This window comes from Gymnoscopelus braueri, assembly GCF_963280865.1.
Source record: "Gymnoscopelus braueri genome assembly, chromosome: 10".
Taxonomy (NCBI): domain Eukaryota; kingdom Metazoa; phylum Chordata; class Actinopteri; order Myctophiformes; family Myctophidae; genus Gymnoscopelus; species Gymnoscopelus braueri.
The window spans coordinates 50,071,793-50,091,926 of record NC_137611.1 but is presented as its reverse complement, the minus strand read 5'-3'; the positions used below and the strand labels follow the sequence as shown (position 1 = coordinate 50,091,926).

At 41.6% G+C, this 20,134-nt stretch overlaps 1 protein-coding gene across 1 annotated transcript; it reads right to left on the bottom strand.

Annotated features, from left to right (window-relative positions):
- Window positions 1–12,473: 12,473 nt before the first annotated feature.
- On the bottom strand, window positions 12,474–14,720 carry LOC308093728 (elongation factor G, mitochondrial-like; the record flags this gene model as incomplete). The annotated part of the gene is made up of 1 exon (XM_080440057.1): window positions 12,474–14,720. One exon carries the CDS (start codon window positions 14,718–14,720, stop codon window positions 12,474–12,476), a length of 2,247 nt encoding a protein of 748 aa, XP_080296183.1.
- Between the last annotated feature and the right edge of the window lie 5,414 nt (window positions 14,721–20,134).

The following is a 20,134-nucleotide window of genomic DNA, read 5'->3' as shown; positions in this document are numbered from 1 at the left end:
TGCTGAAACCAGCGCACCCCGAAACAACAGGTTCATAATTGATTGTATGAAACAATCACCTGTGTATCCAGTCTCAATGTTGGTAAACAAATAATTGGTCTATTGAACAATACGGAAGATACGGGTAATCTTGGATTAGAGTAGAATTGTAACATCCGTGGCCATGAGGTAAGCACTTTATATTTGAAATATGAACGTTTATGTAGATGTACGGGCCGTATATGGAGAAAGTGCAAACACCAGGTTTAAGTTCATCCATGACTGTCAGGGCTAGAATGGAATATAATTTACACCACTGTGAAGTGTCACAAGTTACTGAATTGTTTAATTACTAACACACCTGTGGAGCTTGATCCAGTGCGCTGATCTTGCCGTGCATTTGATCGCTTGGATATGTGCGTGCTTTGTTTATTTTAATTTTTTTTCTTGACGGAATAATAACCTTCTATGGTAGGCCTAAGTGAGCTGGCAGCAGGCCATGAAAATGATGGCGATTTATGAAATACTTTTAATTACATAGTTCTTTCATTGTGTGCATTGCAATGGTAATGTTAATATAATTGAAAAAAGAGCATTTAGGTCAGCCACTGTGAATTACTATTACTAACAACTGTGGAGCTTGATCCAGTGCTCTGATGTTGCTGTGCATTTGATCGCTTGGATCTGGATGTGTGTGCTTTCTTTATTATATATATTTTTTAATTTCTAGATGGAATAATAACCTCCTATGGTAAGTATGGCAGCAGTCAGGCCAAAATGATGGCGATTTATAAAATACTTTGTGTGGATTGCACTGGAAATGTTTATCAACAGAAAGTAGTGCGCACTCCTGCACTTTGGTGTCATTATTAAATGCATGTCGTCCTGGTTTGAAAACCTCGACATTTAGGACCTTCATTTTGTTTGTATTCATCTTATACAATTATCTCATTCATTTAGGCCTATTTGTGTTTGTTATTAGCCTATATATATATGTGTGCAGTGTGCTTGAGATAATAATAATAATAATAATAATAATAATAATAATAATAATAATAATAATAATAATAATAATGGTAAGGGTAATAATAATAATAATAATAATAATAATAATTATAAGGGTAATAATAATAATAATAATAATAATAATATCTAAATAATAATAATAAACTTTATTTGTATAGCACCTTTCATGACATGAAATGCAGCTCAAAGTGCTTTACAGAGCAAGAATACAATTACAGAAAAAAAAAAAAAAAAGTAATTTAAAAATAAAGTTTTGTAATAGCCATAATAGCACAATATGTCTACAGCAGTAGAATACTTGCCTTATTCCTACCAAAACAACCTGTACAAATATTGGAGTCAAGCAAAGTTTCGCTTTTTGCAAACTGAAAAATGTAATGATGAGAAATGTGCATCAACAGAACAGTGATCTGTGTCACATATTAAGTGATATTTGAAAGATTTGTTAGAACTCATAACAATTGGGTTTTGGTATAGACTCTGCCATAGAACCATTTACAGTTATCGTTCTTCCTCTCTACACTTATTCACATTTCACATCACATTTGTCATTGTGTAAAATGATCTAAAACACAGTTTGAGCACTTGTTTAGGGTCAGGTACTTTTGGTCCAAGCGGGGATCGAACTGGCGACCTTAGGATCCATACTTCCCCTTCTTAGAAACGCTAGTTTTAACATTTCAATGCTTTTTGAAAATATCCGGATACATAATCACAGGATTTTACATGAAGCTGAGTTACAATTGCAGCCATTCCTTTCCCTTTTCTCCATATGTCTCTCCTTTTCCCTTCTTTCTTTTCTTTTTATTCCTTCTTCCCCTCATTTCTCCTTGATCCCCCCCCTTTACAGTTTAATGTTCCCCAGTTTTAGCTCAGTCGGAAGAGCGCTTGACAAGGTCATGGGAATCAAATCCCGGCACTAGCAACCCAGCATTATGAGCAATCTGTCTCCCTGGGGTATAGAGCATTGTAACAGGTATAGACTCGTGTGCTCTCTTTTGCTACCCTTTAAATGGCCATGGCCATTGACAATGCATTGGGTGCTTCAAAGTTAAATATATTTTAAAAATACACATTATTTCAAAGTAAAAATCTCAAGCGTGCATGTCCACAGTAAGGTTGTTTTGTTTTTTGTATCTCTTTAGGGGAAAGGAATAGGGAGGTGGCAAAGTTTTATCACCTAAGTTTTAAAAGTTAAATATTTCAAAAACTATAAAACATTTCAAAGTGAAAAGTACAAGCATACGTGTCCACAGTAGGTTGGATTTTTTACAGTTTGAATGGAGTTTCTAAGTGAAAGTATGTAGGAGGAGTTAGTCTATAAATAGTGAGGATCTCTATTGTGCTCGCTGCTGCTGCAGCGGGCCCACAATAAAATAAAGTCATGAGAGACAAACTTGAAGTCTGATCTACTTGAGGTCACACAACTCAGCAGTGGCTCCACCACCCCAAACCCTAAATCCAGCATAGAGGGGTCGGGTGGATGTGGTGTGGACTCTGTGGAGGAGAGTCATGGTGTCAGAGACTCTGAGGAGGAGAGTCATGGTGCCAGAGACTCTGTAGAAGGACAGAGTACCTGCACTGTGATCCAGATACACTCCTACTCTGGAGGACACAGGACCTGGGATTTCAGTGACAATGTCTCTGTGTCTGAAAGTATAACATCCTGGGTGACACCACAAAGACCAAGATTTATCATTGGATCCAAATCCAGTTTGATGATAACCTTCTGCCCTGCTGATATCTTTATATGAGACTGCTATATTAACATTGTCTCCACTCAACTTTACCTCCCAGTAACAGTGTCCAGTCAGACCCTCTGTACTCAGAACCTGACACTGTCCAGTGAATCTCTCTGGGTGATGAGGATATGATTGTTGTTTGTCCATCAATGTTACTTTTCTGTTCCCTATAGACAGAGACAGGCGTTGATGTGCTGTGTTTGGATCCAGTGTGATCGGACGTGAATATTGTAAGAACTCAGCTCTGGTCTTGGGTTCTGCTGGTGTTTCCACTCTAATCACTGTCTCTGAGACGTTTGTCCCTTCTTCTTCCTCAGGAATGTCCTCTAGTGTGTCCCTCATCATTGACACAGCCACGGTCACATCTTTGAAGTATCTCCGAGGACGGACATTGCTGCTGACTGGGTGTGTAGATTCGCTGATCCTTGAGAGGGAGGTGTAACTGTGTAGTCCTGTCTGCTTCAGTGTATCCATTGTGTCAGCCAAAAGCATGGTGTTTTTCTTCAGAACAGGTCTTGGGATGAACGTGTGTCTGCAAATAAATCTACTGCAGTAGTTGTGTCCACAGGGAACAGTCACTGGATCCTTCAGTAGATCCAGACAGATAGAAGAGCGGAACTGACCCTGACCAAGTTGAACTGCCTGGTGTGCCATTTGACTGATGAACAGACTGAGTTTAGTTTGGTTTTACCCTCCCAGAAATCACATGACATCTGCCTACAGTGTACATACACATACCTACATACCTATTTAACCTTATTGTGTGTGTGTGTGCGCCTGAACCTTAAACCTTGCTCCACACAGTGACGTGTACCGTATAAGGCCATTACAAACCTGTTATCTGCTGTGTGTCTGAGAGAGAGAGAGAGAGAGAGAGAGAGAGAGAGAGAGAGAGAGAGAGAGAGAGAGAGAGAGAGAGAGAGAATGGGAGGCAAACAATTCCATGTATTCTACGTATTCTTGACAAATACCTGACAGGTGAAAGCATGGCAACGAAGGTGATCAAAAGAGTAAACCAGAGAACCAGATTCTTTTGTCAACAAAAGTGCTCTCAGGACCCCTTCAGAGGCGCTGATTCAGACCCTTTTTGACTATGCTTGCACGTCTTGGTACTCCAACATCTCAATGGCCCCGATTCATAAAGGGATTTACGACCATATTTTGTACGTACTGGCATTTAGGACAAATCCTACACCTGCAGTCGGATTCATAAACGTTTTTTGGTCTGTGTTTGGTGCGTCAGGTGCGCACGTTCTCAGGTCAGCCCCGAGGCTGTCTTACCAGGGCTGAAATGTGCGTATGTCTTTAGAATGCTTTATTCTTCATGCCAAAATCAATTACAACAGTGGCAAACCTCAAATAAAATATATATGTGCCCAACACATATCATTTGTCAACACATATATATAAAAAATAAAAAATAAATGTCAAACGATGTATTGCTTGTAGCCTATGCATAATATAGACATGATGTAGATTCCACCGCTTTTTATTTATTTTCTAGGCTATCAATTCCATTTAGAGCTGAATTATTAGGTCACTCAGTGTGTTTGCCAGCGGGCCATCTGAGCCAAAGTGTCACGTAATAATGAAAATAGGCTATCATGCCTTAATGAAACTGCGGAGGGACTGACGCACCAGTGTCTGTGCCGCGGTATTAATTTGTAGGCTAATAGCCTACTGTAGGCTACTCTACTGTATATTGATCACATGAACGCCACACACAACAGCCTAATAAATGTTACCATCTGATGAGGAAACTATAGTGATGAAAGCTGTGTCCAGAAGATCCATTCCCCATTCAGACGTAGGACAGTGATATATTAATATATAACTATAATAAATATAACAATAATAATAACTAATTTAATCAATAAGTAATCAATAAGCTCTGGTCCATAATCGAATAGCAGCGTTCCACTTGTATGCCCTGGATTTATTTTCAACATCATCTTTTTACCTGGTAAACGTGAGCAATGTTATATCCTTTCCAGGTTATTAGTCTATTATTTGCTGGCGGGGTTAAACCTTGTAAACATTACACATTTCGTTCAGCTGATCCATCGTGCAATAGTGGGACTCGCTTCCAGACAGACAGAAGTTCTCTGTCAGTGTCAAGGCAATGCACCCGACAGCTGTAAGTTTGGACGAGAAGTTAAACTTCTGCAACTCCGGTGTTGCCAGATTTTGTGAGAGAAATAAGCAACCAGGTCTATGAAAATAAGCCCAAAAGAAGCAACTGGCACTTAGGACATTTAAGCACTTTAATTAAACCGTTGTGAGCTTGTAGATCTGCTATATAAAAAAAAAAAAAAAATAAAAATAAAATGTGGAATATTTGGAAGATTTTTTAAACATTCTAACAACACAAATCTGCCTCCAGCTGGCACAAAACATTTTCAGATGGGGCTTATAGGGATAAATTAGCCTACATATTAACTTGGGGGTCCATGACATAAAAATATTTGAGAACCACCGGTTAAAACAATTGAACAATTGTGAAGCAAGCCCAAATAACCAACTACACTTTAGAAGCAAGCCCCAAAAACCGCACCCCACTCTGTTACCAATATTTAAAAGCAACTTTACAGAAAAATAAGCGCAAATTCGCTTATAATAAGCGGACATGGCAACACTGTGCCGTAAAGTGACGTTAAAGTTGGATGCTGTTGGATGCAGACTTCAAGATTAATCAGCTCCTACACCTGGTCATACGCACGTCTCTGTGATATACGAACCCCTTTGGGAATTGCACGTCCGTTTGTGACTACCAAAATACGACCTCCATTTACGAACTTTATTTACCCCATATTTACGACCCTCGTTATGAATCGGGGCCAATGTCACTAAACTAAGCTTCAAACCTCCCAAAACAAACTGATTCCACTACTCCTCGGACTGGGGCCCATGACCCACCTCTTTCCCACTCATTTTGTTAGCCTAGGCTGGCTCAGGGTAGAAGACCGGGTCAAACAACTAAACATGGGATTGGTCTTTAAATTTGTAAATGCAAATTTGCTCTCAATGCACACAATACCCGCATATCTGACTAAATACCTAAAAGGTTAGCGACACCCACAGCCACAAAACTAGAGGGAGCGTTAAGAGCGATCTGGTACCACCCACCCATAAAACAAACATGGGTAAATTCTACAGCACTGCCACCCAGGTATGGAATAGTCTAACCCCATCCCTCAAAAAATGCAGTTTGCTGGGTTCATTCAAAACAAGGTAGTATCATTTCCCCCGTAGACAGACATTAGAGACTATGGATGATGATGGTGCTGTTGTTCCCCAAATGGAAGGAGCATTTTAAGTCTATAGCCTTGGTCTTAAACTTCCTGCCTCCTGGACCAAACCTAACCCCATCCCTCAAAAAATGCAGTTCGCTGGGCTCATTTTAAACAGCCGTTTTTTTGTACATGTTTTTTTTTTTGCATGTTTGTTTTGTTTGTACATATAGTGTATTTCTCTCTGTATTTTTGTGTTGATATTTGAACTGTTTGGTTGCTACTATATATGCCTATTGCCTATTAATTGAATACCAAGGACCCCAATGGAAACAAGACTGCAAGGACTTTTTTGGACTGACCTTTTAGACAAAGTATTACATTTTTTGCCTAATAAAATATTCAATCAATCAATCAATCAAAACCTCGAACATGGTTCCACATGAGAGGGGCCTGATAGTTGAAAGTTCTCTCTAGGACCCACAAAGTAAGCCTTCATAGCCTACTGGGAGTGCAATGGTCTAACACACACACACACACACACACGCGCGCGTACGCGCACACACACACACACACACACACACACACACACACACACACACACACACACACACACACACATACACACACACACACACACACACACACACACACACACACACACACACACAAACACACACGACAAACACAAAATCCATGAATTCAAGGCTTCCTGTACCCGTGACCTATCCTGAAATACGTGTTGTTGAGTTTTACCAAGTTTGTGAATCTGCTATTGTTTGTGTTCAAGAATGTATTGTTAAATGTGAACGCAAATAAAGATGTTAAATGTGTGTGTGTGTGTGTGTGTGTGTGTGTGTGTGTGTGTGTATGCGTGCGTGCGTGCGTGCGTGCGTGCGTTGTAGATAGATAGATAGATAGATAGATGGATAGACAGACAGACAGACAGACAGACAGACAGACAGACAGACAGACAGACAGATTTATTTATGGTTTGGTGAAGGAAGAATGTACATTTGTATTTGTATAATAGTTCTCACAGAGAGAACTCACAAAGTGCTTTACATACTACAGAAATAAAAAAACAATAAACAAAAACATCTAAGACATTCCACAAATGCTTGTTTAAACCGTAGTGTTTTTAAGTGAATCTTCAAAATGTCCACAGAGGCTGCAGCTCTCAATACCTGTGGAAGGGCATTCCATACTTTATTGTTTTTGACCTTTTTTCAACTTCAGTTTTCAGGCACAGAGGAGCATGGAGGGGGGAGCAGTTAGTAGTAGAGCGGAATAGCAATACGATCGTGCACTTTTTGTAAGAAGAGTGAAACTTTCAGCATAGTTAGTAAATACCATAACATACATTTTCAGAAGGGGAGGGAAGTCAGATTTGACCTCTGAACGGTCAAATCCAAGATGGCCGCCAGTCCACTGGGGCTAAATGTCAAACACATATAATTTCGGAACTAAATACTGCAGAAAAACATTTAAGGCATTCTTTACAACTAAGTTGGGGTTGCTCATGCATTTGATGATACTTTGGAGATTGCCAGAACCCAAGGATATACATTAAATCAAGGTCAAAGTTACATAGTAATAAGTATGTTTTAGCTTGGACACTGGATTATACTGCAATATAGTGAAACTGTACTTCCATTTTGTGACAATAGGAACAATACAAAACAAATTAACAGAATAAACCCATGGTGGTAGTCTATTTTAATACTATATTAATAGTAGAGGACAAAAGTGAAGGTTCAAGGCTTCTTTATAGTCACATCTTGCGTACAGGAAAGAGAGAAAAACAAGACCAAAAAAAATGTTATAATGTTAATTATCAAAATGTAACAGTCTCCAGAACTGAGGCACAGTGCAGTACATTTGAGTGCAGCTTTGGTACACTTGCATCGTCCAGTACACCCTTTCGTGCAGCGACAGCGGATTAATTCATGACACGATTTTGATGCTTCAGAGAGAGTGGTCCAAAATGGTTGCCACCCAGTTGTTTCCTTTGTCCAGCCCCGGTCAGATGGCTCTGGCATCTCTGGTTCCAGGACCAATGCCTGGTTCCAACAGTTGGCCTGGTAGCAAGTGTGCTTGATGTGTTGCTTGAGAGCTGCCTGAGTTTGGGGGAATGTCTCTAGTGTTCTTGACTTCTGTGAGAAGAGCTGTTTCCTAGCATCATTCACTTCCGTGCACTCACTGATTCGGTCATACATGAGCACCACATATCGCTCTAGCAGGAACATTGACCCCTAATGTTAGCGCGCGTGCATGAGGACCCCCCGCGCGCGCACACATTTTTTTCTCGGTTCTGGGCGGATTGGGATCGTTTTTTCCCCAGTTTTTGGTTTCTTTAGGGTTAGTATTGGGGTATTTTAGGGTTAGTATTAGGGTTAGGTTAGAGTTATGTTATTTAATTCTTATTTTTGCCTGATTTTACCGATTTATTATCAACAAAAAAAAATCTTTTTTTGGTACCTGGGGGGAGGGGGGGCGGCCGCACCCCCAGCACCCCTACTTCCCACGGTACTGCATTGATCCTTCACTGACCTAACTTGACATGTGTAGGAGGTCGCTGAAAGCCTCATTCACCTCTGGGAATGACCTCCAAGTTTCCCAGGCAGTCTCCTTTCCTCTGCCAGCGAATGCAGATACAGTGTCACACCCGGTGAAAGCGTGAAAGACTGGGAGAGTCAGACACTGTGTTGGAGTCATTGTGGCAACCATTTCATGCTACAACAGCTATGTACCGAAAGCTTGATCAAACACCAAAGAAAACCCACAGCTAATCGGAATGAAGCCAAAGACAGTACTACCACATCAGTATGAACAGTAGGTATGGTCACCTGCTTACACCCCTTTAGCACAGTATCTGCCACAAGTGTCAGCCTCCTCTTGTGAACATGGGGCAAGGCAGGCCAAGTTTGAATCAGCAGGAGAATCAGGAGAATAGACGACTCCACTTCCATTGGTTGCATAAAGTTCCTTGCCCTCTGCTAGAGGAATGTTAATTAATTAATTGTCTAAACCCCTTCATATGTGCATTGTTGGTGTCGCCTATACACCCATGTTTGTTACACTGCCATTTGTTGATTCTGAGGAAAGCACATTTTTACCTTGACCTCGACCTAAATGCATTTCCTTGAAATCTGGTGATCTCGAAAGTATCACCAAATGAAAAGGCATCCCCTATTTAGTTGGAAATGATACTTTAAACATTTTTCTACTGTGTTTGGTTCCAAACTTAAGTTGGACTAGCGGCCATTTTGGATTTGACCTCTCACGGTCCTCAGAGGTCAAATCTGACTTCCCTCCCCTTCTGAAAATGAACTTTATGGCATATACTAACTATGCTGAAAGTTTCACGCTTCTTACAAAAAGTGCACGATTTGCTCAAAAACTATAGTATAAGCAGACAATAAGCAGACAATAAGCAGACAAAAAGCAGACAATAAGCGACATTGGGCTTGTTTTTCACGTCTTTCTATTATTATTATTATTATTATTATTATAATCTAGTCTAACCAGGGACTGGGGTTGCAAATTAGCCTCGGCTATAAACCCCATTCATGCCTCACTGTTTTCTCAGGGCACAACGACGCATGCAGTAACATTTTCATAGACCTGACTGCTTATTTCTCTCGCAAAATTTGGAACACCATATTTGGAGATGAGGGTCCGCGGCCAAATACATATCATTTTGGGGTCCTTGACATGGATTTTTAGATAATTATGTATTTGGCCGCAGACCCCCATCTCAAAATGTTTTGTTCCAGGGACCCCCAGAAGCACAGATGAAAATGTTCGCTTTAAAACAAACAAAAAGTAATTATCCACGATTTTTCAAAAAATAGCAGATCTACAAGCTCATAGCACGGCACTCGGTGCCGCGCTATGAGCTTGTAGATCTGCTATTTTTGAATAGCCAAAGAAATCTAAAAATGACACACAGATGTGCTCCCGGATCTTAAGGGGTTAAGTGTCTTGCTCAGGGACACTTCCAACCTTATGCTTCCCAGGCCGGCTCTCTAACCATTCAACTATGGCCGTCCAACTTGGTCCGAGGAATGACCAATAGACCCTGGACAGCTGACCTTAGGGTCTTGCTGGGCACATAATATCGTTGTAGGAGGTCAGTGAAGGGTCCATGGACATCACTATGCAGTGGTGGAAAAAGTACTCGAACGTTTTTACTTAAGTAAAAGTATCAATACTGCAATGTAGAAGTACTCTTTTATTTTACCTCTGGGGTGGAATCTGCCAATGCTTTGTCAATGCAAAAGAGTGGATTAATGGGAAAAATGCGCAGGACCATGAATCCATCCATTTGCATTGACATAATCTCTCAAGAACAGATTCAGAGCTACGCTACTGAATCTGTCGCTCCCTTCCCACTGAAAACAAGCCGAAACTCATTTAACAATAGCGTCCTTGAAGCAGACAAAACCACGGAAAGATATTCACATTTTAACTTGCTCTTTCATCATAGAAACAAGTGGGCTTATAACCAAAACGATCCATGTTCTCTGGGAGAAGTGGTGTTAGTGTTCTGTGTAGAAATATTGTTAGTGGGAATGAAAACATAAGCGCACCACCGGAAGTGGAGCGCTGAGGGCAGATCAAAACTCCGGTTTCCTTGCGCACGGGTGCTCCATTCAGCTCGGCCCAGAGCCAAGTGAAAGAGTAAAAAACAGCAGAGGGCGCTGTTTTTTCCTTTTTATTTGGCGATGGGTTCCCAGATTGGCATTGACAAAGCATTGGCCACGGACCCCCTTCTCAAAATATTTTGTTCCAGGGACCCCCCAGAAGTTGTAACAGAGTTAAAAATGTTTGCTTTAAAAAATATGTATTCAAAGATTTGCACACATTTTTCACGATAAAAGAAAAGGCAGATCTACAAGCTCGTAGATCTGCTATTTTTGAATAGCCTAAAGAAATCTTAAAATGGCACACAGATGCGTTCCCGGTCTTAATGGGTTAACATGGGTTGACATGGCCTGGAGGAAAGTAACTAAGTACATTTACTTAAGTACTGTACTTAAGTACAATTTGGAAGTATTTGTACTTTACTTGAGTATTTCCAATTTCCAATACGTTCATTTCTACTCCACTACATCTCAGAAGCAAACTCAAGTAAATTTTGAATACAGGACTTTTACTTGCAACAGAGTACTTCTACATTGCAGTATTGATACTTTTACTTAAGTAAAAAAAAACTTTGAGTACTTTTTCCACCACTATGCGAGTAAATATGAAGCAGAGCACCTGCATCATGAGGACTGAGCTGGAGCTTCATCAGCTCCCCCTGCAGTTAAACACCCACAAACACACACTTCTACCCAGTGGTGTAAAATAACTAAGTACATTTACTCAAGTACTGTAGGCCTACTTAAGTAAAATATTGAGGTATTTTCACTTTACTGGAGTATTTCCAATTTTCAGTACTTTTACTTCTACTCCACTACATCTCAGAGGCAAATAATGTACTTTTACTCCACTACAATTATTTGAAAACTTTAGTTACTAGTTACTTTAATTATCAATGATTATATTATAAAACTTACATTAACCACTTTAGCCCTATTTTATACATAGGCTATTTGAAAATAGCTGATCTACAAGCTTACAACGCGTCGCATTGCAACGCGTTGTGAGCTTGTAGATCTGCTATTTTCAAACATTTTTGTACTTTTACTTTTGGTACTTTAAGTACATTTTTTATACCAATACTTTTGTACTTTTACTCAATTCAATTTTGAATTCCAGACTTTTACTTGTAGAGTATTTCTATATTGCAGTATTGATACTTTTACTTAAGTAAAACATTTGAGTAATTTTTCCACCACTGCTTCTACCCCAGCTTCTCCACTTCTCTTACATTCGATGCATATTCAAAATGCAACAGGTTACCAATCACATCAATGTCAATAGAAACAAATAATGTCAACCTGAAATAATGAACCATGAACTTACCAAAAGAGGGTTGGACAAAGTTTTAGACGAACTCCCAATCATGTTATTTTAATTATAATTATTTTAATAGTCAAAAGGGGTATCGTTTATTCTCCAAGATCATTTCTACATCAAGAACAGTCTGTATATATAGTACAAAACTAGCAACTGCATATCCAAACACTGAGATTGTCTCAGTCGTTGCAGAAAGCAAATGGCCAAATTGGGATAAAATTATAATACTTATAACATCCATAAGAATCAAACAAGACAGGGTTTTGAAAGTACAAATGTAAACTTTATGACCTTAAATACAAATACATTGGACATAAAAAAGACAATAGAATTTTAATACTAGTCATTAAGCTACTAATATAGACTGAAGTAATTAAAGCGGGTCATGTTTGCATGTTTGGAATTGTAACAGCTGAAATCAATAATATATCAGTATTCCGATATTAACCTGCAGGCCGCATTAAGTGAAGGTGGGGGCCGCATGTGGCCCCGGGGCCGCCAGTAGCCCATGTATGGTCCAGTATTTTCAGTTCTTACACTTGTTCTTCTTGGCAGGTAAATGGCCTGTCGACTCCAGGTATTTGTGGATGAGGTCCTCTTGTGTGGCCGGGAGGCAAGGCTGATACCTGCTATAATCCATGGTGTACTCTCCTTTTCCTTCTGTACAAGAGCGCAGCTCAGTGGCGTAACCAAACATGTCATTCAGAGGAATATCTGCATACAGTGTAAAGTATCCTTCCGTCCCATCCTGTCCTGTAATAACACCATGGCGCCGGTTAACGCCGGCGATCACAGTTCCCTGAAACTCCTGGGGCGCTACGACTTCTACAGACATGATCGGCTCTATTATGATGGCGTTTGCCCTGTCCATGGCTTGCTTTAACGCGCCCTCTCCTGCACGGACGAAGGAGATCTCGTTGGAATCAACCACGTGACTCGCTCCGTCCTCCAACACAAACTTGACGCCGGAGATCTTGTGTCCACTCAGAGGTCCTTTCTCGCAAGCGTCCTTGAATCCCTTCTCGACAGCCGGCACAAACTGCTTGGGGACATTGGTGCCGATGGTCTGGTCCTCAAACTCCACCTTGGTGTAGTGCTCTGACTCCAGGGGCTCTAGAACGCCAATCACTTTACCATATTGGCCGGAACCACCAGACTGCTTCTTATGGGTGAAGTCAAACGGTACGGCGCCGGTGACAGTTTCTCTGAAAGCTACCTTGGGCTTTCCCATCGCACAGGGGCAGCTGTATTCCCTTTCCATCCTCTGAGAGTAGATCTCCAGATGCAGCTCTCCCATGCCTGAGATGATGGTTTCTTTGCTCTCTGTGTCAAAATGAACTCTGAACGTTGGGTCTTCCCTTGCGAAGCGGTTGATGCCTTTGGAGAATTTATCCGAGTCGTTCTTATTTCCAGGTTTCATGGACATTGAAATGACAGCCTCTGGTATATGCATGGATTCCATAGAGAGGTTGGTACTGTTCTTGGAGGTGAACGTGTCACCACTGGCACAGTCAATCCCAAACAGAGCGCAAATATCTCCTGCATACACCTCATCGACATCCTCCATCTGGTCAGCATGGAGACGCACTAGCCTCTGTACTCGCACTCTCTTGCCTGTGCGTGTGTTGTAGATGTACTCAGACTTTTTCAGACAGCCTTGGTACACGCGCACGTATGTCAGTTGACCAAACCTCCCCGCCTCCAATTTGAAGGCCAGACCGACAAAAGGGTGCGAGTCGTCTCTCGCAGGGTCCATAAGAATCTTGGAGCTTTCACTGGAATCCTCATTATTCACGATGGCATAGTTTGAGACCTCTGTGGGGTTGGGCAAGTATTCCAGTACAGCGTCCAAGAGAGGTTGGACCCCCTTGTTCTTCAGTGCTGTGCCCACCAGCACTGGGCTGAACAGGCGCTGCACCGTGGCCCTGCGGATTGCGGCCTTTAAGTCGTCAACGGTGGGAATCTTTTCCTCCAAGAACATCTCCCCTAAAATGTCGTCAGCATTTGCAACACACTCTATCAATTCCTGCCGTCGGTCTGCAGCCTCAGATCGAAATTCGGCTGGAATCTCATCATACCGGATATTCTGACCAAAGGGTCCTTCAAAATATATGCTTTGCTCCTGTATGAGGTCAATGATACCGCTCATTTTCCCCTCTAGCCCAATGGGGATGTTCACGAAGGCCGCGTTGTGGTTCAGTTTGGTTCTGAATTGCTGCAGTGCTCTGGCGGGGTTGGCGCCCGTGCGGTCCAGTTTGTTGATGAAGGTGAGGAAGGGCACATTATAGCGTTTCATCTGTCGATTAACAGTCATGGTTTGACACTGGACGCCTCCCACTGCACACAGAACCAGCACTGCCCCATCCAGAACACGCAGAGCTCGCTCAACCTCAATAGTGAAGTCAACATGGCCTGGTGTGTCAATGATGTTGATGTTATTGTTGTTGTACACAGTGTATGTGGCTGCAGACTGGATGGTGATGCCCCTCTGTCTCTCCAGTTCCATGGAGTCCATGGTGGCCCCCACGCCATCTTTCCCCTTCACTTCGTGGATCTCGGCTATCCTGCCGGTGTAGTAGAGTACACGTTCAGTCAAGGTGGTCTTCCCAGAGTCTATGTGGGCAGAGATGCCAATATTGCGGATACTTTCATTGGGGAAGATGCCGGAGGAGCGTGTCCGACAGCTATTGATGAGCACCTTTTTGAGAGTGACGGTTCCTGGTGCAAGAAGGTGTGTTTTTCGTAAAGTTAGTCCTGCTTTCAGTACCCTCATGTCGACGGTGTATATCGACTAAAGATTGGCGCCCATATTTATAAAATACTACTTAAAGGAAAGTGACTGGTTGTCAAGTGTGGGAACCGCCGTAGTGGTGTCCGATAAGAACTTAACCGAGATGTCAACCCTGGTGATTATGAAGGATTATGGATCTAAAGAGCCTTGTCCCAATGCAGAGGTATTTGGGTTGTACGGCCAAATATCCTGGTTTGTACAGAAGTTGTTGGACTCGCTCCTGGTGAGAGCTGGTCGATAATCTTGGAGGTTCTAGTCTTAGCGATAGTGGTAGATTGCCAGAACGCTGACGCTCGTGACATCTCACTGATGTCATGATGACTCAGCCATCTCCGCATATATTAGCAGCATGCACTAGATGTCTCTGCCGGCTCCATATGGAGCTCTAGATCAACCATGCCCAAATATGGAGTTCGTGATGTCAGACTTAGATAGGTTATTTAGATATGTCGGATAGCACGAGTGTAGTTTCTTTAAAATTGTCCTTTTTTGTATTTTATTTTTCCCATAAAAAACATGACAATTAATATTTCTAGGCCCAAACAAATGTGGACAAACAGAACTGAACTTGACAGCACGACTGACCTAACCAAAAGTAGACATGAGGGGAACATACAGTATATAGTGGGTGATCCCTCTTGACGCAAAGGGGAATAGACAAATAATAACATTTAACAGACTACCAATAACTACAACATAATCCACTACAGCACTAACTCATATTAACTGATGAAATTACAATACAACTGAAATATCAAAATACATTTCTTCACAATCATATATTCAAACTCATGATAAACCTCTGCCGCTCCCCATATGCACAGGGGACATGGTGCAGTCCAATTACCCAATCAGCTCCTTATACGCAGGTCCTTTCTTTGGCCAACTCATTGGAAAACACTATTCTGTTAATAGCAGAACTAAAAGATTAAACTTGAGCACATAATTAACTCAGTGACTGAGTTAAAACATCATCTATGCTGCCCTTACCTGCAATTTCCGAGTGTGTTCACTAACCTGTGAAAAATCATAGCATGTCGGGCCTCATTCAGCAACCGTTCTTACAAGGACATTTCTTCTTAGACCCACTTAAGAAGTTTTAAAGAAGATTTTGGTATACGCCAATGTTTTCTTAGCTGTGATCTGTTCTTAGGTAAGAACAGAACCTAAGCACACTGAAGAGCACTCTTAGGGTGGCCGTGGCCTTTGAGTTTTAGTCTGATATGTTTGTGCAAACTAACAGTTGCTTCTGTTTTCTCAATTCTACAATTGAATAATATGTATAATATAGGATTTAAATTACAATCATATTTGTATCATATCTTTAGAGCAGTGGTTCTCCAAGTGTGGTCTGGGGACCCCCAGGGGTCCACAGCAAACGAGGAGCAGTTTAACCACTTTAACCATATTTATACTTTGTTTGAAAATAGACAATCTACAAGCTCACGTGTCCCATTACTGCCCATTTTGAGCTTATAGATCGGCTATTTCCGAAACATTTTGATGAATCTTATAAACGTTTCCCTGGCAGAAAATATTTTCAGATGGGGGTCTGCAGAATTTATGTCAATTTGGGGGTCCTTAACATGAAAATGTTTGAGAACCACTGCTTTAGAGTTTTCAACAGGCCTGAAAATTACAATCCAACCCAAACAGACCCGGTTGAGTTGAAACCCAAGCCCCATTGTCACGGGGCAGCCCGTGACCTAGACACAATAAGAGGGAAGTGACTATTTGTAGCATGACATGATTTTTACCTGTATTCATTCAATGTAGAAATAACACACACACTTCAGGGGTTCAAACTTTATGTTTATTTAAACACAGTTTATTGGAACCGAGCTGAAATGTTTGTTTGTCACCTGGTCTTTCCCTGCAGTACTTGCACCCTCTGAATGTGACTGGGAACTACCGAAACAGAACAGGGCCAGTCCGTTTGGTTTAAAGGAGAATTTTGGATTAAGGTTTTCTCACCTTTTCTATGACGTTATGATATCTTAGGATGAATGATACAGTAGAAAAATGTCATAACTCCATCCCGGGTCCGCCACAGCTTAAAACGTGCGCCAATAGGCCTTGCGCTAGATCGCGTATTATGATAGCTTTTTTTTAGATCTGACGTTCATAGTGACAGAACACTGTAAAAAATTAAATAATAATTTAATAAAAAAACATGTCTCGCTAGACGAGATCGAAATCTCGAGATTTCAATCTCGTCTAGCGAGACGAAGGTTTTTTTTCTTTCTTTTTTTTTGGTTGCATAGTGTTCTGTCACTATGATGAACGTCAGATCTCACCAAAAAACAACAAAAAAAAGCTATTAAAATACGCGATCTAGCGCAAGGTAAGAAAACCTTAGTCCAAAATACTCCTTTAAGAAGGGGTGGAACGTGCCAAGTACTGTAGAGGAGGGGTGTGTGACATTGTTAATGAGAAAAGTAGTCTTTTGAGGTAAATTCTAACCCAAAATGGTGTTGTCGTGTCATCGGGTCCTGAATGTGTTTATAAAACATGGATTAGGAAGTCTAAACTACTATTATCATTTATTATTAGTTAATAAAAATGTTCAGGTGAGATTTTCAGGTGAGGCTGTGACCGATTTGAGACAAGAGGCTGAGAAAGCAGTCACAATACACTAGACTGGATACTCAATCAGGCAGCAAACCCCCTAGATTTGAGTACTGATGTAAGATTTGAGTACTGATGTATGTCTCTGCATTTTGATTTAATCAGTCACACTCTGACAAGATCCTGCCCTTTTGTTCTGGAACAGGAGAGTCCATCTTTAGGCGTGAACCAAAACAAGTCACCGGGCCAGGTCTCTCTCTCTCTCTCTCTCTCTCTCTCGCTCTCTCTCTTTCTCTCGACAAGTGCACGGAAGCGATGTTGCCATGTTGGCTTATTATAAGCGACTTTGGGCTTGTTTTTTCTGTAAAATTGCTTGAAAGTGTAGTTGCTTATTTGGCCTTGTTTCCTAATGTTGTTTGAACCAGTTGTTCTCAAACATTTTCATGGCAAGGATCCCCAAATTAATACCCTTTTAACAACCTTTTAAACTTTTTAATACTAATTATGGCATGCATGAGCATGATCATCATATTAATTTATAACACCACATTTTTAACTGGGTTAAAATAAACAGACAGGAACGTAATGAAATATAGGCCAAATTGTAAAACCCCCCAATTAATTAATTTGTAAACTATACCATGAATTTGCGCTGTCTTTGGTGCTGAATTATATGCCCATGGCCATGGGGAGCTCACCTGTCTAACCTGACGGCGACACTCCACACAATACAATGTGTGTATATATATATATATATATATATATATATATATATATATATATATATATATATATATATATATATATATATATATATAGCCTGCTGCTACACACACACACACGTTGGATTATGATGCCTTCACATGACATGACAGTTTTTATAGTAATGGTTGTTTATTACAACATTGTTCACACGCAATAATGAGCACAATCAGCACATAATGTGATTCCACACAAAACAAAATCCCCCATAATTTAAAGCATCGACAACGCATTCCCAAATATAGGCTAAACAATAACAGCTGGTGGGGGGGGGGGGGGGTATATGTGCCTCGGGGAGGGGCACACAGTCACACTGGGAAATCCCAGTGACGTATATGTTACAGGTAGATTGGCATTCCAGGTAGATTGGAAAAGAAGCGCTTGTTTTCACCGCCCGTCCGCCCCCCAGGCAATTCTGTAGAACCAACGCCAGAGGGCAATGCAAGCCAGACATGAGTCCCACACCACACACGCACGCATGCACACGCGCACAAACGAGCACGCACACACGCATACGCGCACATGCACGCGCGTGCACACACACACCCGCGAACAGCCTTATTCCATGGGCGAGCCTGAGGAGGCGGGGCTGGCGGGCTATGTTAGTGCAGTGAGTGGCAGTTGGGGCAAACCATAGCGGGGCAAACGCAGTCCCCACAACATCATTTACGATTCTGTGCCTATCGGTACATAACTCGGACGGCGCTTAGTCGACTAGGAGACCATCGGCCGGTCGTCGCGGGCACTCGCGCCTGGAGGCGCTCGGGCGCGACTCCTTGGCCTCAAGGTCTCCTGAGTCGGCGCGCCTCCGTCATGGTCCAAAACTATACTTTATCGGCGAAAAGAAATAGTCTGCGGTTGTTTGAAAAAGTAATGTCCCAAGCGGGAGTCAAACCCAGACTCCCAGTGATAGTGGATGGGGAGTCCAATGATTATCGAAGTGCGCCACTGAGGCCGGTATGTATGTATATTCATGTTGTCGTTGTCGTCGTTCTCGCATCGCAGCCCCGCCCCGAGGCTAAAAACAAGCGCTCCACTTCCAATCTACCTGGAATGCCAATCTACCTGTGACATATATACTACTCACTTCACAGAATTGACAAGTTCAACAGTCAGTCAGTAAGCACTCAGACGTTAGACGTTATACACAAGCACCAGAGAATTAGAGGATGTTCCTCCTCCGGGCTTTCCTTGCAGCAAATTCAGAAATAATGTCTTTATAATCCAGTGTAGATACAACGTCCTGTTCAATTGCAAGGATGGCAAGTCCACACAGTCTCTCCTGGGACATTGTAGTGCGTAAATAGTTCTTTATCAGTTTTAATTTGGAGAAACTGCGCTCCCCAGATGCAACTGTGACAGGGATTGTCAGTATAATCCGAAGGGTAACTTCGCAGTTAGGGAATGTCCCGTTCCTCTTGTTGAGAAACTGCAGTGTTTCCAGCGCAGTCTTCGCTCCCTCGGGAACCGTTACGCACAGTATGCACAGCTCAGCAAACAGGTCCTCTCCTTTTATGTCTTAGACTTTCCATCTGTCAGTGGTACGTATGTTCTGTAATAATAATCCAAATCTACAACTTAACTTAAGTTTTCAAATAATTGTAGTGGAGTACAAGTATAATATTTGCCTCTGAGATCAGATTTAGTGGAGTAAAAGTAAAAGTACTGAACATTGGAAATACTTGGAAAACAAACGCCAGCCATGGATCATATGACGGTCGTCTGTTACCGTCATGGATGAACTTCAACCTGGTGTTTGCACTTTCTCCCTTTTTGCTCCATACATCTATATACACGTTCAAATTTCAAAAATAAAGTGCTTAGCTCATGGCCACACATGTTACAATTATGTACGGGCCCTCAATAAGTACCCGTATTTTCCGTATTGTTCAATAAAAAGCCACCGATCGGATTAAAATATCCGATCGGTGGCCATTTTCTCATAGAGTTATAATGTACCAGAGTGCAATACACCTCCCAGCCGATAGGGTCACGTAGTTGAAAGCATATGAAGAAAATACGGGGAAAATGGCCACCAATCGGATTAAAATGCTTTTTATTTAACA